The sequence below is a fragment of the Phaseolus vulgaris genome, chromosome 2 (genome assembly GCF_000499845.2).
Source record: "Phaseolus vulgaris cultivar G19833 chromosome 2, P. vulgaris v2.0, whole genome shotgun sequence".
In the NCBI taxonomy this organism is placed as follows: domain Eukaryota; kingdom Viridiplantae; phylum Streptophyta; class Magnoliopsida; order Fabales; family Fabaceae; genus Phaseolus; species Phaseolus vulgaris.
This window is the reverse complement of record NC_023758.2, coordinates 12221538-12248892: the sequence shown is the minus strand read 5'-3', so window position 1 is coordinate 12248892 and position 27355 is coordinate 12221538. Positions and strand designations below refer to the sequence as shown.

The 27355-nt window shown below is 33.9% G+C and overlaps 2 protein-coding genes across 2 annotated transcripts; one reads left to right on the top strand and one right to left on the bottom strand.

Moving 5' to 3' along the window:
• Nucleotides 1-8518: 8518 nt before the first annotated feature.
• Nucleotides 8519-12814, top strand: LOC137810698 (serine/threonine-protein phosphatase PP2A catalytic subunit). Its single transcript, XM_068612097.1, has 6 exons — nucleotides 8519-9265; nucleotides 10536-10650; nucleotides 11345-11453; nucleotides 11528-11605; nucleotides 12043-12234; nucleotides 12350-12814. Exons 1-6 carry the CDS (start codon nucleotides 9013-9015, stop codon nucleotides 12521-12523), a joined length of 921 nt encoding a protein of 306 aa, XP_068468198.1. The 5' UTR covers nucleotides 8519-9012; the 3' UTR covers nucleotides 12524-12814.
• Nucleotides 12815-22593: 9779 nt separating this feature from the next.
• LOC137810697 (uncharacterized) lies at nucleotides 22594-26019 on the bottom strand. Its single transcript, XM_068612096.1, has 4 exons — nucleotides 25821-26019; nucleotides 25530-25674; nucleotides 24477-24785; nucleotides 22594-22910 (listed from the first exon to the last, which is right to left on the bottom strand). Exons 1-4 carry the CDS (start codon nucleotides 25904-25906, stop codon nucleotides 22794-22796), a joined length of 657 nt encoding a protein of 218 aa, XP_068468197.1. The 5' UTR covers nucleotides 25907-26019; the 3' UTR covers nucleotides 22594-22793.
• Nucleotides 26020-27355: the final 1336 nt, after the last annotated feature.

Below are 27355 nucleotides of genomic sequence, written 5' to 3'. Positions count from 1 at the left end.
ATTCGATTGCATTGCCAAAAATATTATAACCTCTGCTTTAAATTCTGATGAGTTTTTCAGGGTAGTTTGAGTGTTGTAATCCATCCCATGATCGAATCTAAAGCATAGGCATTCTCAATCTTTGTGAAAGTAAAATGTTTTCAAACTAAGTTAAAATAACTGATTGTTTTGTCGAAACAAGCGATTGTTTATACTTAGATGTTTTAAAAAAAGATTGAAAACTGTTTTTCAAATGGTTGATCTGTTAGAACCAAAACAACCGATTGATTCGAGGAAACAACCGACGATTTGTTTTGGGACCATAACAGAAAAACTGTTTTATCTTTGCCTGAGCTTTAAATGATTTAACTGCTTACGCTCCAGTCATTAAATGCTTTGACCAATCTTTTAATGCAATTTAAGAGTTTGTTAAGATTTGATAACAAACTACATCTTTGAATATATTCAGAAAAATAGATTTGAGAATTAATTTTTTAACAAGTTTTATGCTAAGTTTTTGAGTTTTTCAAAGAGTTGAGATTGCTGAAAGTTTGTGGAATAGGATTCTGCTTGTATTGATTTCAGATTATCTTCTGTAACAAGTGTAATCCTTGTACTTTGTGAAACAAGTTTTCGTTTCTGTGTTTACTGAGATTGGCGGTGTGTTCTTGAGGGGATCAAGATCAACAATTTTAGTGTTGGTGTATTGGCCAAGAAGAGTGTGTGTCTTGAGGTGTTCAATGTCACTTTCTTGGTTGTGGTGTAAGTGATCAAGGTGTGATTGCTTAGTGGAATTCCTCAGGGTTTCTAAGAAGACTGGATGTAGCTCTGGGTTTGGAGTGAACCAGTATAAACATCTGTGTGCAATCTCTCTATCCCTAACTCTTTAAATTCAGTTTTGTTTGTTGTTTGCTGGTATAAACAATCGATTGTTTTTGTGAAACAACCGATTGTTTTTATGGTACTGCTGTTTTTTATTGCTGTTTTTGCAAACTGAATTTCTTATCAATTGTTTCTTGAGATAATTTCATTCTTGTTTTAAAAGTTTGCGAAAACCCTCTTTAAACCATTCACCCCCCCTAGTTTAAAGCCATCCATTCTAACAATTGGAATCAAGAGCTTGGTTCTTGAAAGTTATTCAAGTTGATCCTAAAACTGTTTTTAAAATGGCTGATAGACTACCTTTTGGGGAAGGTGCTTCAATTAGCAGACCACCTCTGTTTTGTGGTTTGAACTACCAATTTTGGAAAGTGAGAATGAAAATATTTATGGAATCACTTGACAAAGAAATTTGGGATGCAATTGAAAATGGTCCTTTTGTCCCAAAGTTTGAAAAAGATGGATCTGTCATTGAGAAGCCATGGTCTCAATGGACTGATGCAGAAAGCAAAAAGGCCAAATTCGATTGCATTGCCAAAAATATTATAACCTCTGCTTTAAATTCTGATGAGTTTTTCAGGGTCTTGCAATGCAAATCATCAAAAGAAATGTGGGACACCTTAGAAGTCATTCATGAAGGAACAAATGAGGTGAAGAGAGCTAGGAAGCATGCTCTAATTCAAGAATATGAGATGTTCAGAATGCTTAAAGGAGAAACAATTGCTGAGGTGCAGAAAAGATTCATGCATATCATCAATCATCTCATAGGTCTTGACAAGACCTTTGATAAAGAAGAGTTGAACATCAAGATCTTAAAATGTCTTGATAGAGCATGGCAACCCAAGGTAACTGCTATTTCCGAATCTAAAGATCTAACATCATTAAGTGTTGCTTCTTTGTTTGGAAAGCTTAGGGAACATGAGTTAGAGATAAATAGACTCAATGTTCAAGAGAGTGAAGACAAACACACAAGGAGCATAGCCTTAAAAGCTTCCAAGCACAAAGGAAAACAAGAATCCAGTGATGAAAGTGATGAGAAAAACCTTAGCTTGCTGTCAAGAAAGTTCAGCAAATTCCTAAAGAGAAACCGCAACAAAGACAACAACAAAGAAAGGTATGGAAATAAGAAATCCAATGATTTCAATTCCAATAACTATACTTGTTTTGGTTGTGGTGAGCAAGGTCATATAAAGGCAGATTGTCCAAACAAAAGCAAGGAGAAAAAGTCTAGCTACAAGGAAAAGAAAGACAAGACAAAAAGAGCCTACATATCTTGGGATGAAAATGAGGTATCATCATCAAGTTCTTCATCAAGTGAAGAGGAGAAAGAAAACATCTGCTTGGTTGCTAAAGATGATGATGAATCTTGCAGCTCAAGTGACGTAAGTTCATGTGCTTCCTTGAATGAACAAAATTACAGTGAATTACTTGAAGCTTTTCAAGAAACTCATGATGAAGCTAATCGATTGGTTCTTTCAAACAACCGATTGAAAGATCTTAACAACTGGCTAGAAAAGAGAGTGAAATCACTTGAAGATGAGATTGAAAAATCTAAAAATGATTTCAAAAATCTCTAAAACCATTTCAAAAATGCTTCTTGAAAGTGTGACACTCTCATTTGCGAAAATTGTGAAAATCTTGGGAAAAAGGTTCACTACCTTGTTGAAATTGTGGACAAGCTTTCAAAGGGGAAATCTAACTTTGAGAATGTCTTGGCATCTCAAAGCTGTGTTTTTGGAAAGGCTGGTTTGGGTTTCAATCCACAGACCCAACAAAATAAGTTTTCAAAAAAGAATTTAAGAAAGCCAGTGAAACAACCGATTGTTAAATCGAAACAACCGGTTGTTACATGCTTTTATTGCATGAAAAATGGCCATTCGGTTAGATTCTGCAAAATAAGAAAATTTTCTGTTCCTAGAGGCTACATGAAATGGATTCCGAAAGGATGTGAGGTTCCAAATGAGAAAAAGAAATCTATTGGACCCACATTTGTGAAGGGACTAAATCTTGTTGCTTGAATTCATGTTTGTGCAGGAATTCTAAAGAAGTGTGAAGAACTAAGTCATGTGATCAAATCCTTGGAAGAAAAAGATAGTATTGAAGCTGAATCAATGCTATGCATCTGTCCAAAGGACCTCAACAGTGAAAAGAGGCTTCTTGATCATAAAGCACATGGCTCATTGAAGAATTAACATAAGTATAAGACTTTCCTTTATTTGTTCTTAATTTGTGATTTATAGTTCTTTCTCATGGATAAAAATCTTTTTAATATGCTTAATATCATTTTCTTTGAACGTTTTCTGCTCATAGGTAAAATTCAAAATCAGTTTTAACAGCTGCAGAAAAACAACCGTTTGTTTCTTTGAAACAACCGATTGTTTTAGGTCTGACAGCACTATGAAGAAATCCTTTTAATTGCTATTTTGAATTTCTATCCGTTGCAGATCAATTCAAAGAGAGAATCTTGGTCAAAGAACCTGTGATTGAAAGCTGATCATGTTCAGAGAGAAGTTACAACTGTCATAAAGGAAAATATTCCAAAATCTTGGAAATTCAAGAGCCTTAATGACTAGTCAAAGATCACATGTGAAGACCATGTGATTTTCAGCTTTTCCTGACGTTTTCTGTGCAGGGCAGAGTCAAGTCGTCTCTCTCTGAAAAATCAGGTACCCACTAAATAAAATTGAATGCTAATTGATTTTTTTTTTGCTATAAAATCTGGTGCAGCTGATCTCTTCCACAAGAACAACCAATTGCAACATCTCTTGCAACATCTCTTGCAAAAATCTGTGAAGTGAGCTCTTCTCTGTTTTCTTATCTGCCATCATGGAATCAACTCCTCCCACCTCAAAGAGAGTCAAAACCAGGGTTGTAAGGTTTGGAGGAAGGCTAGAACACTGGTTTTCTGGAGACAATGATCTTATTGAGAGATATAGGTATGAAACAAGTATCAAAAAGATAAACAACCCCAAGGTTGTATGCTTTGATTGGCTGAAAAGTCAAAAGCTTGACAATGTAAGAAGGATGCTCAAGGATCAATCTCTCAGAAAGTTCCTGGAGATGAAGGGAAACATTTATCCAGATTTGGTAAGGGTGTTCTACACAAATTTAAAGTTTGAAGGAAACAATCTAGTTTCTCATGTGAAAGGTGTAGAAATGGAGATAACTCATGAAGTATGGACTGTTGTTGCTGGTCTCAAGTTCTCTGGCCTTAGAATCAACAAGGGAAATCTTGGAGTGGTGGAGGATTTTAACAAAATCCAATACTACAAGAGTTGCTTGAAGAATCAACATGCTCAAGTGAGAACATGCTCGGTTGGAGGTCTAAAGCTTGATGAAAGATTGTTTGCTCTCATTGTGACTTGGATTTTAACTCCAAGGGGGAGTAATCATTCTGTTCTTACTGAGGAAGATCTGGTATATATCTTCTGCATCATGAAGAAAATCAAAATCAATTGGATCCACATCATCAAAGAGCACATGCAAAAGGCTATGAGGTTATGTGACTATCACTATCCATATGTTGTTTTGGTATCTAAATTTTTACTCTATTTTGAAGTGAATCTTGAAGATGAAACATCAGAGTTGGTCAAGTCAACTCAAGAGTTGAACAATGGATCACTCAGCAAAATGGGTTTTACCAAAGTAGGTGGCAAATGGATTAACAAGGATGGTGACCTTGGTGCCTCATCTAGTGGTGCTGCTGATCTTGAACAAGATGAACCTGCTGATATGGATATTCAACATGAAGATTCACCTGAAGATTATCAAGATGCTTGACCTAGTGCTGGTGCTGGAAATCAAGAAGAAAGGATGCAAACCATGTCTCCTTTTGAGAGACTCATGATGAATAGGCTTGATAGCTTTGGGGAGAATCAAAGAAACCTTCATGATCTCTGTGTTAGTAATTTCCAGAGGATTGACAACAGGTTTGACAACATGGATGCACGCTTCATGACTCTAGATGAACAGATTGAAGCTGTCCAGAACCAAATCTTTGATCTTCAGTTTGTTGATGATGATGAATGAGGAAAAACAATCGGTTGATGTATCGAAACAACCGATTGTTTTTTGTGGTTATATTTTTTTAAAATTCTCTTTCTTTCTCCTGTTGCTACTTTAATTCTGATGTAATCAAGACAATATTTTGTTTTATATCTTCTCTTTGTCTATTTGTGAAGACAAATAGGGGGAGATATATATGTTGTTGTGTTTATATATATTGTTAGAACAATTTGGATGAGTAGTATTTGTTTTTAATTTAGCTCTGAAGTTTAATTTTTTTTTTTGTGCTAACCAAATATCAAAAGTTTTATCCTTTGTTCAAAACTGTATCTTGCAGGAACTGCTTCAGATTCAACCAGGTACAACACAAGCATCAGGGATTTGTCTTCATCAAATAGGGGGAGATTGTTGAACCAAGTGATGTTCAAGCTTTGAAGAATCCAAAACCCTTTTAAGGATGTTGAAGCCTTGATTGTGCTTGTTGTTGCTGTGCTGGTTTAGTCTAGTTCTGGGGTAGTTTGAGTGTTGTAATCCACCCCTTGATCGAATCTAAAGCATAGGCATTCTCAATCTTTGTGAAAGTAAAATGTTTTCAAACTAAGTTAAAACAACCAATTGTTTTGTCGAAACAACCGATTGTTTAAACTTAGATGTTTTAAGAAAAGATTGAAAACTGTTTTTCAAATGGTTGATCTGTTAGAACCAAAACAACCGATTGATTCGAGGAAACAACCGATTGTTTGTTTTTGGACCATAACAAAAAAACTGTTTTATCTTTGACTGAGCTTTAAATGATTTAACTGCTTACGCTTCAGTCATTAAATGCTTTGACCAATCTTTTAATGCAATTTAAGAGTTTGTTAAGATTTGATAACAAACTACATCTTTGAATATATTCAGAAAAACAAATTTGAGAATTAATTTTTGACAATTTTTTTGCTAAGAGTTTTTGAGTTTTTCAAAGAGCTGAGATTGCTGAAAGTTTGTGATTGATCAAAGTTTGTGAAATAGGATTATGCTTGTATTGATTTCAGATTATCTTCTGTAACAAGTGTAATCCTTGTACTCTGTGAAACAAGTTTTTATTTCTGTGTTTACTGAGATTGGCGGTGTGTTCTTGAGGGGATCAAGATCAACAATTTTAGTGTTGGTGTGTTGGCCAAGAAGAGTGTGTGTCTTGAGGTGTTCAAGGTCACTTTCTTGGTTGTGGTGTAAGTGATCAAGGTGTGATTGCTTAGTGGAATTCCACAGGGTTTCTGAGAAGACTGGATGTAGCTCTGGGTTTGGAGTGAACCAGTATAAACATCTGTGTGCAATCTCTCTATCCCTAACTCTTTAAATTCAGTTTTGTTTGTTGTTTGCTGGTATAAATAACCGAATGTTTTTGTGAAACAACCGATTGTTTTTCTGGTACTGCTGTTTTTTATTGCTGTTTTGGCAAACTGAATTTCTTATCAATTGTTTCTTGAGATAATTTCATTCTTGTTTTAAAAGTTTGCGAAAACCCTCTTTAGACCATTCACCCCCCCCCCCCCCTCTAGTTTAAAGTCATCCATTCTAACAACTTTTCACCAAGGCATGCATTATAAATATACTAGTCAAGGTGCGCCGAGACTAAGGGAGTTAAATAAGTAAATCAATGTACTAATACATACAAGACATTAGAAGGTTTAAAATTGTTCAAAAGGCCACAAAGGGTGGTGGTTACAAAGAAATGCTACTCATCTACAATTTTGCCAGTATGATCATGATGAAAGTGTCAATTAGATAATGATGTCAGTACATAGTCATGAGTTGAGGGGAAGGAGGTACCTATGTTTAGAGAACGAGTCGAGGTGAGGAGGTTCCCAGGATGAGGAAGGAGGTGCAAAGAGTTTGAGATAGGGAAAGCGACATTTCCTTCCAATCGTTGATGAAAGCCACGTGTATGCTTGCGATGGAGTATGGTGAGACGTCATCTTAGAGACACTTCGTGCGTCGCGCCACACCCACCATTACGAGAAGGGCACGTAAGCTGTCAAGGGCGTGCAAGTAGTCCCTTCGTTGAAGCAAGCTCGGCTCGAGACTGGGGGGCTTGTGTACTAGACCAGAGCGCTCAAAGCTCAACACTCGGTAGTCGGACCTCGAAACCTATCATAGACAGGTCAGATCGGCTTTTGGGCCAAAATAGCGAGCTATGTAATTGGGCCCCAGATGTATGTATAAGTTCATTTTTGTATACTTAAGGTAATCCTTCATGCATAAGGCCTAGGCGGCTGGCGAGGGGTAATTATGGACATAGGGGTGCATGTATGATGAGAAGGAGCGTAGCGCCATGTTGATGGTGCCTACGTAAACAGACTGGACCCCTGATGTTGGTACATGAGTTGGTACCCTGGTGGTTATTCTGTTATTATTTTATGCACTCCCTAAAGGAAATATTTTGTTCGGTTGTAGCACCCTGAGAGTGTGCCATTGAACATAATATTTTCCAGTTGAGTATGTTTTCAGTTGAGATGAGATTCTTGTGATAAAAAGTTGTTGCAAGAGGTAAGCTATAAAAGGGGCTTGAGACCCCATGTTAAGGTACGTTGTTTCTAAGATTGAAACTTATTACTTCTTAAATTCTTATAAACCATGTACTGACTTGATAATCAAAGTGCAATCAACAGGTAAGACCCCCTCTGTTTCAACAGAGCTACGTTCCAGAGTAGTAAAAAATAGAACAGATTCATGAAGAAACAAAAGGAGTTAGTGCTTGTCATTAGAATCAACCAACGAAAAAGTCAACCATCTTATCTTCATGTAAGATTAAATTTAATTGACTCAAAATATTATAATTATTATGTGTTAATGCAACAATGTTTACGTCTATCAAATCACTAACATTTTATTCAGTAGAATTGTCTAATTGTGTTTTTTTTCTTTATTTTTAATTTCATTTACAAGAAAATAATTAATTCTCATAACTTAGATAAATTAAAAAATAAACAATTATTATATTTTGTTAAAAAAAAATGTATTTTCCTCTTCTATTTTTGGATAATGCATTTGTTATTTTATTTAGTAAAAAAAGATTTAATTTTGTATAAACTTATCTGAAATTAGTATATCATATTAAAATATAGATGAAGACTAGAGTATGTAGTGCAAAGGTAAAATTAGTGGGAAAAAAAGTAAAACAAAAGTGAAAAGTAAAATAGAGTGTACTACATTTATTGTACATATATTTAAAGAGAGATAAATTCCCATAAAAGGATATGTGACTTATTTGAACTGACCAGTTTCTAGCAAATATTCAATACAAATTGATTATTTTTACTGTAACTGACATTAGTCTATACTTTGCTTCTAATGCCAAGTCTACACTTTTTTTAGTACAATAAATAAATTTTGTCACTTTTTTTTAATTCATACCAACTACACACTCAAACATAAGTTGGACCTACTTAAATGTTCAAATGAAATATTTACAAGTTAACAAAATAATATTTTTAAAAAAGTTAAATAAATGTATTAACCTTTGTAATACTTATTTAAAAAATCACATCAACAATAGTTTTGAATTGATTAATATTATATTTTTTTATGAAGTAGAGACAGTAGCTTTAAAACAAATGGAGACACGCATTGAAAAATTATTTTCACAAAATTTGATGTAATTTCATTTGCGTTTAAGTTTCATTTCGTTAGGTTGTGGATGGCAGGTTCCCCACCTTCGCGGCAATTTCCCTCCTCCTTTCTCCCATTCACAGATTATTAATTAAATAAATTAAAACCAAATAACATAAAAAAGAATTTAAAAAGTGTTATTTTTTGTTTCTTATAATTTTATTTTCTAGGTCTCCATGGATTGTTTATTGTTTTTGTGTTTTGCACACATAAAATTGAAAAAAGAAATCTGAGGGAAACAAAAAAGAAAAGAAAAAGACAGAAACAAACACGGAGCGGTGCGGAACCAAATGAAATGATTGAGAAGAGAGCGAAGAAAAAGAACCAAACCCCATCGCCCCCAAAACGGTTCGTTTTGCCCTCCTCTCTTCGCATCGGAACCATCTCTTTCGCGACGATCCTCCGGTCGTCGTCGCCGGCTACTCGGTTGGAATAGCCCGAACCGAACACCACCGATCTGTTAGGAACTTCGGATCTCGGATCTGACCGACCGAAACGATGCCGTCTCACGCGGATCTGGACCGGCAGATCGAGCACCTCATGGAGTGCAAGCCTCTGCCGGAGGCGGAGGTCAAAGCGCTTTGCGATCAGGCCAGGGCAATTCTCGTCGAAGAGTGGAACGTTCAACCGGTGAAGTGTCCCGTCACCGTCTGCGGCGACATTCACGGCCAGTTTTACGATCTCATCGAGCTTTTTCGGATAGGAGGAAACGCTCCCGATACCAACTACCTTTTTATGGGCGATTATGTAGGTGAGTTTCCTCTTCTGAGATTATCTCTCTACTTTTTGTTTGATTAATTAATTCCGTGAGCTGAATTAGATGTAGATAGGGCTTGGCTTGTTTCGTTATAGCGCGAAATGCTTTGTGATGTGTTATAATTGAATTTATTACATGTCGTGGTGTTGGATTTCGAGAATGAAATTTTTGTTTTTGATTTTACGTTACGATTATTCTTTCGTATTTTTTATGCCGTTTTTATCTGCTATAGACTTTGAGTAGCGTATTTTAAGGTTTTTTTAGCTGGTCGAATCGGTTTGAAAGTTAACTGCTAGAGACTGATTGCTTGGTTGGGGTAATTGGAAGTTTAAGTAGTTATTGGTCACGTATATATTTTTAGGGATGTGCTGTCATCAACTAGTTGGAATCGGCTTTTCAAAGGTTTTCCCGAGATGTCATATGGTTGTTACATTTTGTGGGTTTTCTTATTCTAAATGGTTAATGTTTGACTTGTGTAAATTGTGAAATGCACTTGATTTTGTGTCTGGGTTTTGTTTGTGTGTGTAACATTGATTCCGCTGTTGATTCTATATAAATATTGAGTTTAAATCTCCTCATTTTGGTTATGCGCTAAATTAGTATTTTTTGGAAGTAGAATTGTTAGGTGCAGCTTGTTATTCTCCTGGCCCCTTCCTGTTTATCTTCTGGGATGATTGCCACATGTCAGTGATAAAATTTTGCTAATGCTTGGTTTGTAATTAGAAATGTAGTTGTTGGATATTGTTACGGGGTTTGGTTTTTGTTACTGTGTGGAGTAGGTTGGTGCAACTGAATGAAGTGTTGAGATGTTGGTGTAAACACTAAATATTAAATAAATTCTTGATACTACAGTGTTTGCATGTCAGAAGAGTGTTCACAGAAGGGACAAATTGTTTATATAACTGTTAATGGACAAATAAAATTGAATTTTGTAAGGATATGAAAGGATTTTCTAGGACTGAAAGTCATAATGTCTTTAATTAGCCAGTCCTTTAACAGCATTTGCTGGGAACATAAAAACTATCAGAAGTTATTAACCTGTTTGTATCAAGGTATCAACAGTGGTTGTTGTTATAATAGGGAAGGACATGATGCTTGACACTTCAATATATGAGGATGCTACAGTTGCAGATGTAAAAAAGCTGCCAACTATGGCAATTATCATCTTTTATTTTTTCTGTCATGCTGCTTTTAATGATGTTCAGATTGGACTTTGTATATGTGGGCACTTTTCATGATGATGATACTGGCAAAATTTATGCAGATCGTGGCTACTATTCAGTGGAGACTGTTACACTTTTGGTGGCCTTGAAAGTTCGTTATAGAGATAGAATTACAATCCTTAGGGGAAATCATGAGAGTCGTCAAATCACTCAAGTGTAAGAACATTTTCTTCACATTATGTGTTTTTCATAAAAGCTCATTGTAATTTCTATATGTAAATATGTGTCATGTTTAAGCAACATTTTAGGATATATCCAGCTTAAAGTTTGAGAATAAGTTGAGGGTGTGCAGTCCTGACTCTTGTATTCGTTGATTTTATGAGAAATTGCCCACGGGCTTCATGTACCTCAATATTCACACTGACGGTTATCTTGGGGGGAGCAGCCTGATTTTGTGATAATATATTATGCATTCTTTTATTTCTTGGATAGGACACTATAAATACAAATGCTTTAGAATGCAAATAGATGTATTTTGTTGCTGATGAATTTCTGCAGTCTATCATTCTGATTGCAGATGCTAGTATTATAGTCATTTTTTACCATATAGAAACGGCAGTGAAGCGTATGGTGTGACTGGATGATAAAATCATGCTCAAATTGAAGTGGGTTTGTAGATGGATACGGTGGATTGTTTAAATAAAATGTTAGAGCTAGCTTGTAACTTGCATTTGAAGAAATGAGTAGAGAGGAGTAACACCATTTTATGCCTGTGAATGCATATTTATGAGTGGTTTGTGAAGGGATTTGACAGTGGAAAAAATCTCTGAACACAAGAAATACTAGGAATTTTACTCTGAAAATAGTTTATTTACTAACCTTTTTGTCTATATCTTTCACATGTTTTCAGGTATGGCTTCTACGATGAATGTTTGAGAAAATATGGAAATGCTAATGTCTGGAAATTCTTTACCGACCTGTTTGATTATTTGCCTTTGACTGCCCTTATTGAGAGTCAGGTTTGAGTTAAATATGTTGCAGAATGTTTCTTTGAGAACTTTTTGAGGGTGTCTAACATCCATGTTTATTATAGATTTTCTGCTTGCATGGAGGTCTCTCACCATCTTTGGATACACTGGATAATATCCGGGCGTTGGATCGCATACAGGAGGTTTGTTTTTAAATTGTTATTGGAAACTCTTGCATTCTGAATTGTTTTCTGTGAAGAACATTTTATGCAAAACGCACCTTTTTTTTAGTTAAAATCTTTCTAAAACATGGTTTGAGAAGTATTTTAAATTGTTTGATGTTGAAATTATTTTTTGTAGTTTTTAGCACTTGTTTTTCATTGGAAATGTCTCAATTTTTCGTTTTTCATTGGAAATGTCTCAATTTTTCTAGGGTTTACAATGATGCCTTCTTTCTCTTTCTATATGGTCAAATTATCAATGAAGTGTTTTATTTCAGCTTTCCGGGGGGCTTTTAGGATGTCTTGTCTTTTGTTCCCTTTTTGGAATTTCATTTCTGTATATCTGTCTTGTCTAATCTGCACCAAGAAAATTAATTAGATTTCTTGCCTGACAAATGACAACTGTAACCACAATGTAGGTTCCACACGAAGGACCAATGTGTGACCTATTGTGGTCTGATCCAGATGATCGCTGTGGTTGGGGAATATCTCCACGTGGTGCAGGATATACATTTGGACAGGACATAGCTTCTCAGTTCAATCATACCAATGGTCTATCCCTGATATCTAGAGCTCACCAGCTAGTCATGGAAGGATACAATTGGTGCCAGGTGACTGACTGATCTAATATTTAGATTCAGTATGAGTATTGTTTTCCTTTTTCACTTCAGGGATACCTATTACATTTCTCTTTATTGATGAATATTATTTGGATGACTCTTTAAGGACAAGAATGTGGTGACTGTTTTTAGTGCACCTAATTATTGTTACCGATGTGGGAACATGGCTGCCATACTGGAAATTGGAGAGAATATGGATCAGAATTTTCTGCAGTTTGATCCAGCTCCCAGACAAATTGAGCCTGACACTACACGAAAGACTCCAGATTATTTTTTGTAACTTCATATATCCCTTTGTTTGTAGTTACTGCTTTCTGCTGTTACTGTAGATGTGTCTTTAAGGAGAGAGAAGTTTCACTGTTTAAGTGGACGGTTTTCATCAACATAATTCTTTCTTTTGGAGTTTGTCTACTGTTGCCGCTGCTGCCGTCTTATTTCGACAAAGAAACAAATAGAATTGACACAATTGGTGTTGTATATTATTATAGGAGGAAGCGGCAATAACATGGTATATTCTGTGCTGTATTTTTTTTAAAATTAATTCTCAAGTTAGAGAGCAGATTTTTTAGTACTGACCATCATGTTCATTTAAGACTGTTTGATGGTGACAAAGTGCAGGTGTTGAACTTTTTTTACATAATCCACGGATAATAATGTGGTAAGAGGGGGTAGAGGGTTGAGTGGAAATGATTGTTCCCACACACCAGGAATAGGGAGCTAAGGTTGTGTGTTTTTCCTTTAGCACATTTCATTAGTAATTATAAAAGCATTGCTCTATTCTTATTTTCTATTTTTAAGATTTCGTGGAGAAAATTCTTTCTTTACAACATCTTAAGAATAAGAAACATAGAATAAGTGATGTTTTTGGTAATTGTCGACGGAAACATTAACTAAAAGTAAAAATGAAAATAATTCAAAGACAACATAAAAAGACTTGTTATGTATGTTAGTAAATCTTATTTATTCACTGAAAATTAAATGGAACCATTGACGTGTACCGTTGTTTATTTATCTTAAAATTTTGTTTATACTTAACTATTTAATTGTTATCTGTTTCATGCTATTCTCTTTATATTTTGACTTGAATTATTTAAATTTTTTTATTCATGAAGCAATTGATTATTTTTTATTGTTTGTAGTTCATTTTTAAACGATTTTATGATTAGTTAAAATTTTGTTACAAGTTATAAAATTATGGGTGAAATTGATTAAATAATGACGTGATTTCCCAATTCTGTAATATTTAAAAAGTTTTAGTCGTATTTAAAAGTGGTTTGTTATTATCTTTCTTTATGAAAAAAGTAACGTCAGATATGCAATTTTTCTGGCAGTCTTGTCTTGGATTGTTATATTAGAGAAGTGACATATAATGTGTATCAGTTTTATTTTTTTATAAAAACTTGCAAAGTTGTTGATTTTGCAATATTGAGTTAGAGGATGTGATAGGGTCAGGATCTAGTACGGTTATCATACTATAAAATCCCAAACGGTCCATTGTCGATTAAATGTTTTCAAATTTTAATGATTGTTTGTTTAACTTTTATCGTTGTTATTTAATCTTTTATTTATGGATTTGTTATTCAAAATTCTGTTTTTGAATCTTAGTTATTTTACATCAATTTATGAAATGTCAATAAAATTATATAGTTTTGAAGTTTATTTATTATTTTATATGTTAGTATTTTATTATGATAAAAAATAAATTAAGTTTAAATTTATCAAATTATATTAAATGTATTAAAATATTTTTAATTTTTAATATAAGTTGGATCAATTTTATCAGTCAATGATGATTAGTTCCAATTTTGATCCATTGGGCTAAGATTTCAACCACGTGAAGTTTTACAACACTGCTCGTCATATTATGAACGTAGATTAACTTTACAAATTTCGTAAGATTATAGGTATAATTAATAAAAACGGTAAGAACAGAAAATAGAGCAGAATTGCAGAAGGCTATAAAAGAAGCTGGATAATTAAAGTTGTTTTCCTTTCCATTTCCCGAGTCCATTCACTTTTAAATTAGTCCTCGAAAATGGAAAGAAATTAAATTTAGTTTTCTTTTACTTTATTTTTTTATTGATTTTCATTAAAAATTCAAAAAATCTTAATTTTGTAAAGTTAGGACTGATAACAAAATTAAAAACATAGAAACTAAAAGGCTAGGCAAATATTTAAAATTGAAATACAATCTGGAGAATTAATTTTAAATTTTTTGCACTGTCTTTGGTTTTCTTTCTTTAGACTTTATTTACCATGGACTCTGAAGTTTTATCACTTCTTCAGCCACCTTCATATAATTTTTAAATTTCCAAAATTACCTTTCAGTAAAAAAAATAAAAAAAATAAAAGCAATATTTACGTAACTTTAGAAGTGAAAAATTACAAGTTTCAGAGATTACGTAATCCTCAAAAGTTATAATTTTTAAATTACATTATCCATAACTTATTTAACAAAACACAAAATAATATTACATGATTTTTTAAGAAAATAAATCTATCAAATTATGTAATCTAAAAGTAAAAAATTATAAACTAACAATACTAAATAAGTGATAATTTTTTACTTTTGAATTACGTAAACCTTATTTTTTTAAATAAGTTTCAGATTAGATAATCTGGCAAATAGATTCTTATTACGTAATCTAAAAGTTGTAATTTTTTACTTTTGAATTATGTAATCTATATTGTAAAAAAATATTTTTATTTTATTTTTTTATTGAAAATTTAAAAATTTATGGAGGTGGTAGAAGAAGTGACGAAGAATCAGTCTTTACCATGTCATTGGAAATGGATTGTTTGGTGTTATTAGTGGGGTAATAGTGGATATTTGTTGATTTAGAATAGAATGATTTGAGGGAGGGAAAAGTGGCGTGGAGTAAGGATTTTGGGTCCCTTAGAAATGTGTGCACTTTTCAGCACCCAGTCTTCATTCTTTTTTTCTATACTCACCAAATAATTCTACCTATTGTTCATTAAATAAATGGGCATTCATAAAATTATTTTAGATAACTATGTTTCTACAGAAGAACAAATTAAAGAGATAAGAAAATTAATTTAATTTATAACATCATTATATACATTTCATAACGTAGGAAACACTGGCTGAGGACACATCAAGTTTATCACATTTTTTAAGATGAGATCTCCAAATTTATAATAATATATGATCCTAGCTAAGTTAACTTATTTTCATCAAATCATACATTGAATTCATAAGCCAATTAGCTAAGTTGGTTAATTTTGAGGGGATAAATATTTTTTAAAGCTCCTTCACTATGATTTTATTAATAAATTATATGTTGAACCAAGTGGTGTTCAAACTTTGAAGAATTCAAACCCTTTGAAGGATGTTGAAGGCTAAGTTGTGCTTGCTGTTGCTGAGCTGTCTTAGATAGGATATGGGGTAGATTGAGTTTTGTAATCCAATCTTGATTGAATCCAAAGCATAGGCATTCTCAATCTTTTTAAAAGAAAAGTGTTTTTCAAATTAAGTGAAAAACAACTGATTGTTTTATACTTAAGTGTTTCTAGAAAAGATTGAAAACTGTTTTTATGGTTGACTTGTTGTCAAAACCAAAACAACCGATTGATTCGTGGAAACAACCGATTGTTTGTTTTGGTACCATAACAGAAAACTATTTTGTGCTTTGACTGAGTATTAAATGATTTTCTAACTGTTTACGTTCCAGTTTTTAATGCTTTGACCAATCTTTAAATGCAATGAATAGTTTGTTAAGATTTGATAACAAACAACATCTTTGAATATATTCAAAAAAACATATTTGAGATTTAAAAAAAAGAAGAAACTAACATAAGATTTTGAGTTTTTCAAAGAGTTGAGATTGCTCAGAGATTGAGATTGATCAAAGAGTGTGAGATAGAATTTCTGCTTGTATTGATTTCAGAATTGCTTCTGTAACAAGTGTAATCCTTGTATCTGTTGAACAAGAATATTTGTGTGTTTGCTGAGAAATGTTGTGTGTTCTTGAGGGGATCAAGATCAACATTCTTAGTGTTGGTGTGTTGGCCAAAAGAAGTGTGTTTCTTGAGGGGATCAAGGTCACTTTCTTGGTTGTGTTGTAAGTGATCTAGGTTTGATTGCTTAGTGGAATTCCTCAGTGGTTTCTGAGAAGACTGGATGTAGCTATGGGTTTAGAGTGAACCAGTATAAACATTTGTGTGCATTCTCTCTATCATTAATCTCTTTAAATTCAGTTTTGATATTTGCAAACTGGTATAAACAACCGATTGTTTCTGCGAAACAACCAATTGTTTTTCTGGTGTTGTTGTTTTTGCTTTGTGTTTTGGCAAACTGAATTCTTTATCAATTGATTCTCGAGATAATTTCATTCTTGACTTAAAAGTTTGCGAAAAACCCTCTTTAAACAATTCACCCCCCCCCCCTCCTTTAGTTTAAAGCCATCCATTCTTGAAATTTATTCAAGTGTGATCCTAAAACTGTTTTTGATGGTTGATAGACTACCTTTTGGGGAAGGTGCTTCAATCAACAAACCACCTCTGTTTTGTGGTTTGAACTACCAATTTTGGAAAGTGAGAATGAAAATCTTTATGGAATCACTTGACAAAGGATTTTGGGATGCAATTGAAAATGGTCCTTTTGTCCCAAAGTTTGAAAAAGATGGATCTTTCATTGAAAAACCTTGGTCTCAATGGACTGATTCAGAAAGAAAGAAGGCCAAATTCGATTGCATTGCCAAAAATATAATAACCTTTGCTTTAAATTCAGATGAGTTTTTCAGGGTCTCTTAATGCAAATCATCAAAAGAAATGTGGGACACCTTGGAGGTAACTCATGAAGGTACAAATGAGGTGAAGAGAGCTAGGAAGCATACTCTAATCCAAGAGTATGAGATGTTCAGAATGCTTAAAGGTGAAACAATTGCTGAGGTGCAGAAAATATTAACGCACATCATCAATCATCTTATGAGCCTTGACAAGACCTTTGAAAAGGAAGAGCTAAACATCAAGATCTTGAAATGTCTTGATAGAGCATGGCAACCAAAGGTAACTGCTATTTCCGAATCTAAAGACTTAACATCCTTGACTACGGCTTCTTTGTTTGGAAAGCTTAGGGAACATGAGTTAGAGATGAATCGACTCAATGTTCAAGAAAGCGAAGACAAGCACGTAAGGAGCATAGCCTTAAAAGCTTCCAAGCATAAAGGCAAACAAGAATCCAGTGATGATAGTGATGAGGAAAACATTAGCTTGCTATCAAGAAAGTGTAGCAAATTCTTGAAGAGGAACCGCAACAAGGACAACAACAAAGATAGGTATGGAAACAATAAATCTAATGATTTTAATTCCAATAACTATACCTGTTTTGGTTGTGGTGAGCAAGGTCATATAAAGGCAGATTGTCCAAACAAAAGCAAGGAGAAAAATCCTAGCTACAAGGAAAAGAAGGGCAAGACAAAAAGAGCCTACATAGCGTGGGATGAAAATGAGGTATCATCATCAAGTGAAGATGAGAAAGCAAACATCTGTTTGATTGCTGAAGATGATGATGAATCATGTAGCTCAAGTGAGGTAAGTTCATGTGCTTCTTTAAATGAATAAAATTATAGTGAATTACTTGAAGCTTTTCAAGAAACTCACGATGAAGCTAATCGATTGATGCTTTCAAACAACCGATTGAAAGAACTTAACAGCTGGTTGGAAAAGGGAGTGAAATCACTTGAAGATGATATTTAAAAAATCTAAAAATGATTTCAAAAATATGGAAAATCATTTCAAAAATTCTTCTTGCAAGTGTGACACTCTCATTTGTGAAAATTGTGAAAATCTTGAGAAAAAGGTGCATTATCTTGTTGACACTATGGACAAGCTTTCAAAAGGGAAATCTAACTTTGAGAATGTCTTGGCATCTCAAAGTTGTGTTTTTGGAAATGCTGGTTTAGGTTTCAATCCACAAAACCAACAAGATAAGTTTTCAAAAAAATATTTAAGAAAGCCAATAAAACAACCGATTGTTAAATCGAAACAACTGGTTGTTACATGCTTTTATTGCATGAAGAAGGGTCATTCGGTTAGATTCTGCAAAATAAGAAAGTTTTCTATTCCTAGAGGCTACATGAAATGGATTCCTAAAGGATGTGAGGTTCCAAATGAGAAAAAGAAACCAATTGGACCCACATTTGTAAAGGGACCAAATCTTGTTGCTTGAACTCATACTTGTGCAGGAAATCTAAAGAAGTGTGAAGGACTGAGTCATCTGATTAAGTTCTTTGAAGAAAAAGGCTAACATTGAAGCTGAATCAATGTTTTGCATTTGTCCAAAAGCCCTCAACAGTTAAAATAAGGCTTCTTGATCTCAAAGCACATGGCTCATTGAAAGAACAACACAAAGGATAAGACATACCTTATCTCTGTTATTAATCTCTATTTTTAAGTTTTTTTTTTTATGTTTGTATAACCTCCTTAAAGTGTTCAATTTCATCTGCTTTGATCTATTTCTGCTCATGCTTAAAAAATTCAAAATGAGTTTACTGCTGTAGAAAAACAACCGATTGTTTTCTAGAAACAACCGATTGTTTTGAGTCTGACAACACTGTGAAGAAATCAATTTAATTTCTATTTTGAATTTCTATCCGTTGCAGATCAAATTAAAGAGAGAATCCTTGGTCATTGAACCTGTGTTGAAAGTTGATTACGCTCAGAAAGAAGTTACAACAGTCATAAAGGAATATATTCCAAAATCTTGGAAAGTCAGGAGCCTTAATCACTAGTCAAAGATCACATGTGAAGACCATGTGATTTTCTGCTTTTTCTAACGTTTTCCGTGCAGGGCATGGTCAGATCCTCTATCTCTGAAAAATCTGGTACCCACTCATGTCATTAAATGCTTTATGATTCTGTTTATGCTATAAAATCTGTTGCAGCTGATCTTCCACAAGAACAACCAATTGCAACATCTCTTGCAAAATCTGTGAGTGAGCTTTTCTTTGCTTTTCATCTCTGCCATCATGGACTCAACTCCTCCCACCTCAAGAAGAGTCAAATCCAGAGCAGTGAGGTCTGGAGAAAGGCTTGAAGGATGGTTTTCTGGTGATAATGATCTTATTGAGAGATATAGATTTGAGACTAGCACCAAAGTGATAAACAACCCTAAAGTTGTTTGCTTTGATTGGCTGAAAAGCCAAAAGCTAGACAATGTCAGAAGGCTTCTCAAAGATCAGTCCCTTAGAAAGTTCTTGGAGATGAAAGGGAATATCTATCCAGATTTGATAAGAGTTTTCTACACAAATCTCAAGTTGGAGGGAAACAGCCTTGTTTCTCATGTAAAAGGTGTAGATATGGAGATTACACATGAAGTGTGAACTGCTGTAGCTGGTCTAAAGTACTCAGGCCTCAGAATTAACAAGGGGAACCTTGGTGTAGTGGAGGACTTCAACAAAGTTCAATACTACAAGAGCTGCTTGAAGAACCAAAATGCACAAGTTAGGACTTGTTCGGTTGGTGGCTTAAGGCTTGACGAGATGTTGCTAGCCCTCATTGTGACTTGGATTCTAACTCCATGGGGAGCAATCACTCAGTGCTTATTGAGGAGGATCTGGTGTACATCTTCTGTATTATGAAGAAGATCAGAATTAATTGGATACACATCATAAAAGAGCACATGCAAAAGGCAATGAGGTTAAATGACTATCATTATCCATATGCTGTTTTGATTTCTAAATTCTACTCTATTTTGAAGTGAACCTAGAGGATGAAACATCTGAGTTGGTCAAGTCAACTCAAGAGTTGAACAATGGATCTCTCAGCAAAATGGGTTTCACCAAAGTAGGTGGCAAATGGATTAGCAAAGATGGTGACTTTGGAGCCTCATCTAGTGTTGCTGCTGATCATGAACAAGATGAACCTGCTGCAAATATGATTTTTCAACATGAAGATCTACCTAAAGCACATCAAGATGTTGGACCTAGTGCTGGTGCTGGAAATTAAGAAGAAAGAATGCAATCCATGTCTTCTTTTGAGGAACTCATGATTAATAGGCTTGATAGTTTTGCAGAGAATCAAAGGAATCTCCATGATCTATGTGTCAGCAATTTCCAGAGGATTGATAATAGGTTTGACAGCATGGATGCACGTTTCATGACCCTAGATGAACAGATTGAGGCAGTGATCTTCAATATGCTGATGATGATGAATGAAGAAAAACAACCGGTTGATGTATCAAAACAACCAATTGTTTTTTGTGGTTGTATCAGTTTTTTTATTTTATGTTTTTTGTTGTTTTAAATCTGATGTATTAAGAACAATTATCTTTTTCATCTCTTCTTTTTGTCTATTTGTGAAGACAAATAGGGGGAGATATATGTTGTGTTTGATTTCAGTTTTTATTTTCTGCAAAACAGTTTGGATGAGTGAAACCTTATAGGTTTTTGCTCCTATATTTGTTTGTTGTTTGCTCTTTGCTCTGATATTATGTTCATAACCTCTATATTTGTTTATGTGCTAACCAAATATCAGAAGTTCTGTGTTTTGCTTAAAACTGTGCTTTGCAGGAACTGCTTCAGATTCAATCAGGTACAACATAAGCATCAGGGATTTGTCTTCATCAAATAGGGGGAGATTGTTGAACCAAGTGGTGTTCAAGCTTTGAAGAATCCAAACCCTTTGAAGGATGTTGAAGGTTAAGCTGTGCTTGCTGTTGCTGAGCTGTCTTAAATAGGATCTGGGGTAGATTGAGTTTTGTAATCCACTCTTGATTGAATCCAAAGCATAGGCATTCTCAATCTTTTTAAAAGAAAAGTGTTTTTAAACTAAGTGAAAAACAACCGATTGTTTTGTCGAAACAACCGATTGTTTTATACTTATGTGTTTTTAGAAAAGATTGAAAACTGTTTTTATGGTTGACTTGTTGTCAAAACCAAAACAACCGATTGATTCGTGGAAACAACCGATTTTTTGTTTTGGTACCATAACAGAAAACTGTTTTTTGCTTTGACTGGGCATTAAATGATTTTCTAATTGTTTAAGTTCCAGTTTTTAATGCTTTGACCAATCTTTAAATGCAATGAATAGTTTGTTAAGATTTGATAACAAACAACATCTTTGAATATATTCAGAAAAACATATTTGAGTTTAAAAAAAAAAAAAAACTAACACAAGATTTTGAGTTTTCCAAAGAGTTGAGATTGCTTAGAGATTGAGATTGATGAAAGAGTGTGAGATAGGATTTCTGCTTGTATTGATTTCAAAATTGCTTCTGTAACAAGTGTAATCCTTGTATTTGTTGAACAAGAATCTTTGTGTGTTTGCTAAGAAGTGTTGTGTGTTCTTGAGGAGCATTCTTAGTGTTGGTGTGTTGGCCAAGAGAAATGTGTTTCTTGAGGGGATCAATGTCACTTTCTTGGTTGTATTGTAAGTGATCTAGATTTGATTGCTTAGTGGAATTCCTCAGTGGTTTCTGAGAAGACTGGATGTAGCTCTGGGTTTATAGTGAACCAGTATAAACATCTGTGTGCATTCTCTCTATCCTTAATCTCGAGATAATTTCATTCTTGACTTAAAAGTTTGCAAAAACCCTCTTTAAACAATTCACCCCCTCTAGTTTAAAATCATCCATTCTAACACTATAAACAACACAAAATCAATAAATTTATTATATATTATTACGCAGATACTCTAATATTAATTTTTATTTGGAACTCCCAGAAGAACTAATAAAAAACACAGCAAAAGTATTGATACCATTTTTAAATACAAGTTTTAAAATGTTAGCAGTAATCCTATTTATTATTTACTGCGATTAATTGAAATGTGCCTGTATTACTGGTACATGAACTAGTTTATTAACTTCTATGATAACTTTAACAATAATTTCTATGATTTCCAACTAGTTGATAGTGTAAAGTTTTCTAAACTAATGATGCATAAAAATTAAACAAAAAAAAAGTAATAAAATTCATTTAGCATCAATAAACAAATGGAGAATAATTTTTATACGGTTATTTTAAAGAATAAAGCTTTAATTATATCTCAATGCTATAATTTAAAACTGTAAACAAATAGTACAAGAAAATCATTGGTATAATTTTGAAAATAATTATTGTGAAAATCAACAAATTTACTATGACGATTTGTGATTGAGTGACAATGTTTCAACTAATGCATCCACTGTTTGCTCAAAAAAATTATATTCTATGACATAGGAGCAATAAGTTTTAATAAAGCAAAGATAATATTTAAAAAACAAATTATTCAAGTCAATGCATATCTCTTAATTTGATATAATGTATAAATATTAAAATTTTAATTTAAATTGGAATCAACTAGCTTTCGATAATAACATTCAAGAATAAAAAAATATATATTACTGGATACAAGAAAAAATTGCTGATTAGTGGGGAAAAATATCCTAAAAATACTCTGTTCCAATAAATTAGCTAAAATTGACCCAAACTATATAGCCTCAAAATGCAATGAATCCATCCATGACTTAACAAGTTGAAACAGAAGGCCAGTGAAACTATATACTACAGTAAATCATTGCAATTACAATCATAATGGAGTCTTCAATTTCAAAATCGAGAGTTGTTTTGACCCCTTCCAGCTACATAACCAGACATGGATGCTGCCTTCCTTTTTCTTAGGTACATGATTGAACCACTGATTAGTAACAAAAAAATCACCACCCCCTGTACAAAGTTTTTCACATGAAAACATCAATATTTTAACACAAAACCTTGTTTATCATATGTAGTTCAATCATGTAAAGGTTATACAAATCTATGCACCACAACATTGAAAACAGAAACATTCTTATGCTTACTTCAAATTTGGACACTGGTTGCATTACATATTCTCACAACCATGTATACACAAACTCATGTTTAAACCATCATGATAAGTTGACATAAAAAATGTACAAGGAAAAATAATAGAAGCCTTTGAAAAACGTTTCTGCTAACTTCATTTATTTTCTAAGAAATAACAAAGACAACTCAAACACCACATGGATGTGACACAGTAATAGTATTTTTCATTTCAATTGTATTTTGATATTCAGGAACAATAGAGTCCCTTCGATGCTTCTTGAGGATATTTCATTTGGCATAAATCTATATGAGGGAATATGTAGGAAATGCTGACTTAAGAGTACCATAAAACAGAAAAGTAGAATAAAGTAGGATGGATGGTTACTAAAAATGAGATGAATATAAATTTATAAGTTCATTATATGCATTCTGTATAATGCCAATTCAAGAACAATATGAAGCACTCTCAGATTCCTTATAATGCCAATTCAAGTAGGATGGATAGTTATTAAATAAGTCTACGGCACACCAGGAAAATCATTAGAGGCTCTAATATCTACCAAATGACTTCTAATATATGCCTCATTCTAATTTTCTAAACCCAACGGGACACTTTACGAGTACATGCTGATAGGAACTATTTTCTAGTGGAATCTGAAGAATGCAGTTCAGGACCTAATAATAGCACTTTTTTGAGCTAGTTCATACACTTGCCACCAGACCTTCATATTAAGGTCTGTTTCGACAAGTTTTTCCATAAACACTTCTAGAAGAGAAAAATAGAAGGAAAAAATTATGAGTATCTCGAAGTTAAAATTAGCTCATGTACAAATTAAAAGTAAGAATTCGGAGAGGTTTTACAAATTAGCTTATGCATAAACTAAGCTTAACTTATGGGGAAACTAATCTCAAATTTTTCTTCTTATTTTTCTCTTGTGGAGAATTGTTCCGAAAGAGACCTTAAAGATGTTGAAAACAGAAGGCTTTTCCAGCAGATAAACTCAAGATGATAGTGATTTTTATAAAAACTTATTATGCATATTAATGTCACACACAAGACAGTAAGTCCTGGTGCAACTTTGAGGTATTGCCTATAATGTGAAGGTCACAGATACAAATCCTAAATCCAACCTCACTACTTCAAGGGATAAGGTTGCATGCCTCTAACCTCTAAAGACACCACTAGGTCAGAACCTCATACATTCAACAGTCCTCTGATTAATATCATACACATAGTTTGAAGTACCTAATATTCCCAGAAATTTAGGGAATCAAACACATCACAGCAACTGACAGTGACAGCAAAAGTTAATCCTCTAAGGTATAATATTAGATCATCAGAATAAACTGCACACCATATTATTTTATTTTTCCAATCAACCTAGTTCCGAAGCTAAGCTACTAAGCAAATATAAGAATAAGTGTAAGCTAAAAGCTTAAGATTACCTCAAAATTGAGCACTGACAACTTCTCCTCATTAACTGGGGTTATACAGCTTCTATAAGTGATGTAAGCCTGGGAACTATTATCTGAAGATGATGAGTCGTCGGCTAATCTTCTATCTGATTGTGAATGAGTGGACTGTCCAGCAACATGTGACACTTTCTGAGATTCGGCAGTACCATCAGGAATTTCTAAAGAAGACCTACCTTTTCGAGACTTTGTTTTCTTTGCATCCTTTGTTGAATCTTTAATTTCTACACATTTGAATGGGATTCGGTAGCCAGTCTCACTGCAGCGATATTTGCTGTCACCCTACAAGCCCCCCAATAAAAGCTTGCAGATAAAAATAAAGAGGCCATGAAAAACAACAAAGCATATAACATATAATGTAGATAACAGCAAGTAAGAAAGACCAAGAAACATGCAATGAAGAGCTAACGAGCAATCCCAAACATAGACATAAAAAGAGGTTTAAATTTTTAAAACACTTCACTTCACAAAACTTCTTACGGATTAGGAAAACTCAATATTAAGAAGTTGAATCTCATTTCTTTGATGAACACGAACCCATTCATTCTCTAGTCCTTTCACATCACATCAACATTTATGTTCAAAAGCAAGGCCTTGTGAACAAGCCTGTACAAAGATATACAATCTCCTCAAATCCGTTATGTTACAGTAATCCTAAATCAACAAATAACTTGATAGAATACAACAAAAACTGTATCCAGATCGGAATACATAGGCTATTCATACATATATATAAATATATATATATATATATATATTGCATCAACCTTCAATCTCATTAAGAAAGCTAGATGATCTAGGTAGTTGCAAAATGAAAGGACTGCACTTATACACCGTACAATTCTCTATCAACAACAGCAGTAAGACAGCAAACAATCAAACACTATATACGCCAAACCCAGAAATGACAATAAATAAAATCAAATACTCAGTGTCAAACCCATGTTTATGAGAAACTCCAATTATCTTATAGCAATTGCAACTAGTATAAGATCACACCCCAATTTGAAGGGGGGAAAAGAGAACCTTCTCAGAGTAGAGGCAGGGGACACAGGGGCCGGAAGGAGAACATTCGAAGGTAATATTAGTTCCTGAGGGTTTTTCTTTGAAACTCAGAAGAACTCTGCGCCCAACTCCATTTCCATGTTGAGTCTCTTCTCTATCCCAATCCCTGCCCAGTTCAAACAACGAACAAAAGATTCCAACTTTAAGAGAAACTAGATCAAACCAGTTTTATGGATCACCAATCAGGAACTCAAGATGCGAACTTTATACAAAACCATAGATGCAGAGAGAGAGAGAGAGATTGGAGCTTACGTTTGTTGCCCTAAAGCAGGAAACGCAGAAATGGAGAAGAAGAAGAAGAAGAGTGGAAGAAGGAATTGGGAATTTGCAAAATTCATTGCTTACTCTGTGCTTTTCCTCTTCTCTCTTTTCTTTTCATGAATATGAAACCAAATCTGTTTTATTCATTAATATTAAATACTGCATTTCTCCTCATCACTCTTTAAAACACGTTTCATTATCAGAAGTTCAGTTAAGTATTTACGTAAATCATGTTATTATTTTATATTTTCTTAATTTTATTTTATTTCTCGATATCACTGGTTATAGATTATTTTAGTTTAATTATTCTCGCTAATGTTTTTTTTTTATAATACTCAGTTAATATATTAAATTAACAGAATACGAATGAGAATTGGTTAATAAAATTAAATTTATATTAAATTATATTTTTTCCTAATATTACCTTTAATACGTGTTCCTACTAGGGAGATGAGATTTAGAAAACTATTGAAGTCTTCTTCTCCTTCCTTCGGTCGGTCAGGTTACTGGATGATGAGCTGGGATTCCCCTCGTCCTCCTGCTTTTCCTTCGGCACTTGATCTCGGGTGAACACCGGATTGTGGGGTACCTGCGAAGGCACTCCGACGCTCAAGTCAGTAAAGCGGGTGGTCAGCTCTCAGGTAGGTGAACAGTAATAAATGACATACCTTATTCCTTGATATGTGTGCTATTTATATTATTCTAATGGGCCTACCTTGTTGGACCCGTTTATCGAGATGAATATCGCTTAGGGTTGCATTACCTAATTCTTAATGATGGATTAACTTCGCTGACCTTGGTTTGAGCGTTAACGGTGATAGGGGTTGGCCATTAGCCAGGTTTCCCTGGTATGGGTTGGCCATCGGCCAGATTCCCATGGTCTCGGTCGTCTCGGCCAGGTCTTCTCAGGTTTCGACCGAGTCTTTTGAGGTTTCGGTCGTGTCTTCTGAGGTCTCGGCCAAGTGGGTCGTCGGCCTCGTCGTTCGGCCAAGTTTAACTAGGTCTCTCTTAGTCTCGGTCAGGTTGACCAGGCCTCGGTCAGGTTGACTAGTTCTCGGCCTCGTCCATACCGATACAATACGAATGAGACATATTTTTATTCATTTTTAAATTTTATGTTTTAATATATCTCATTATTAATATATTCATTATGTTAATTTTTATTGGTTATGCATGTAAAATAATCAAAATAAAGTTTATGAAATGTTCTTTATGATTAAATTTCTAAAATGTATAATATATTAATATATTATATTTATTGTTTATTGAACAAAAAAATCATTGATAAAAGATATTTTTTTTAGGAATGATAATGCGGGACGGACCATGCTGGCCGATCATAGTCCACTATCAAAAAGTGTGTGGCGGGTTCACTAAGCTAGCCCGCTAACCCGTCTCGCATAACCCGCAGTCCGTGCGGGCCAACAGCCGGACGAGACGGGTTGGCTCGTTGACTCGCATAAATAAAAAATAATTATTTTATTTTTTTCTGTAAAAAAAATCATACCCCACTAACTCATTATTAC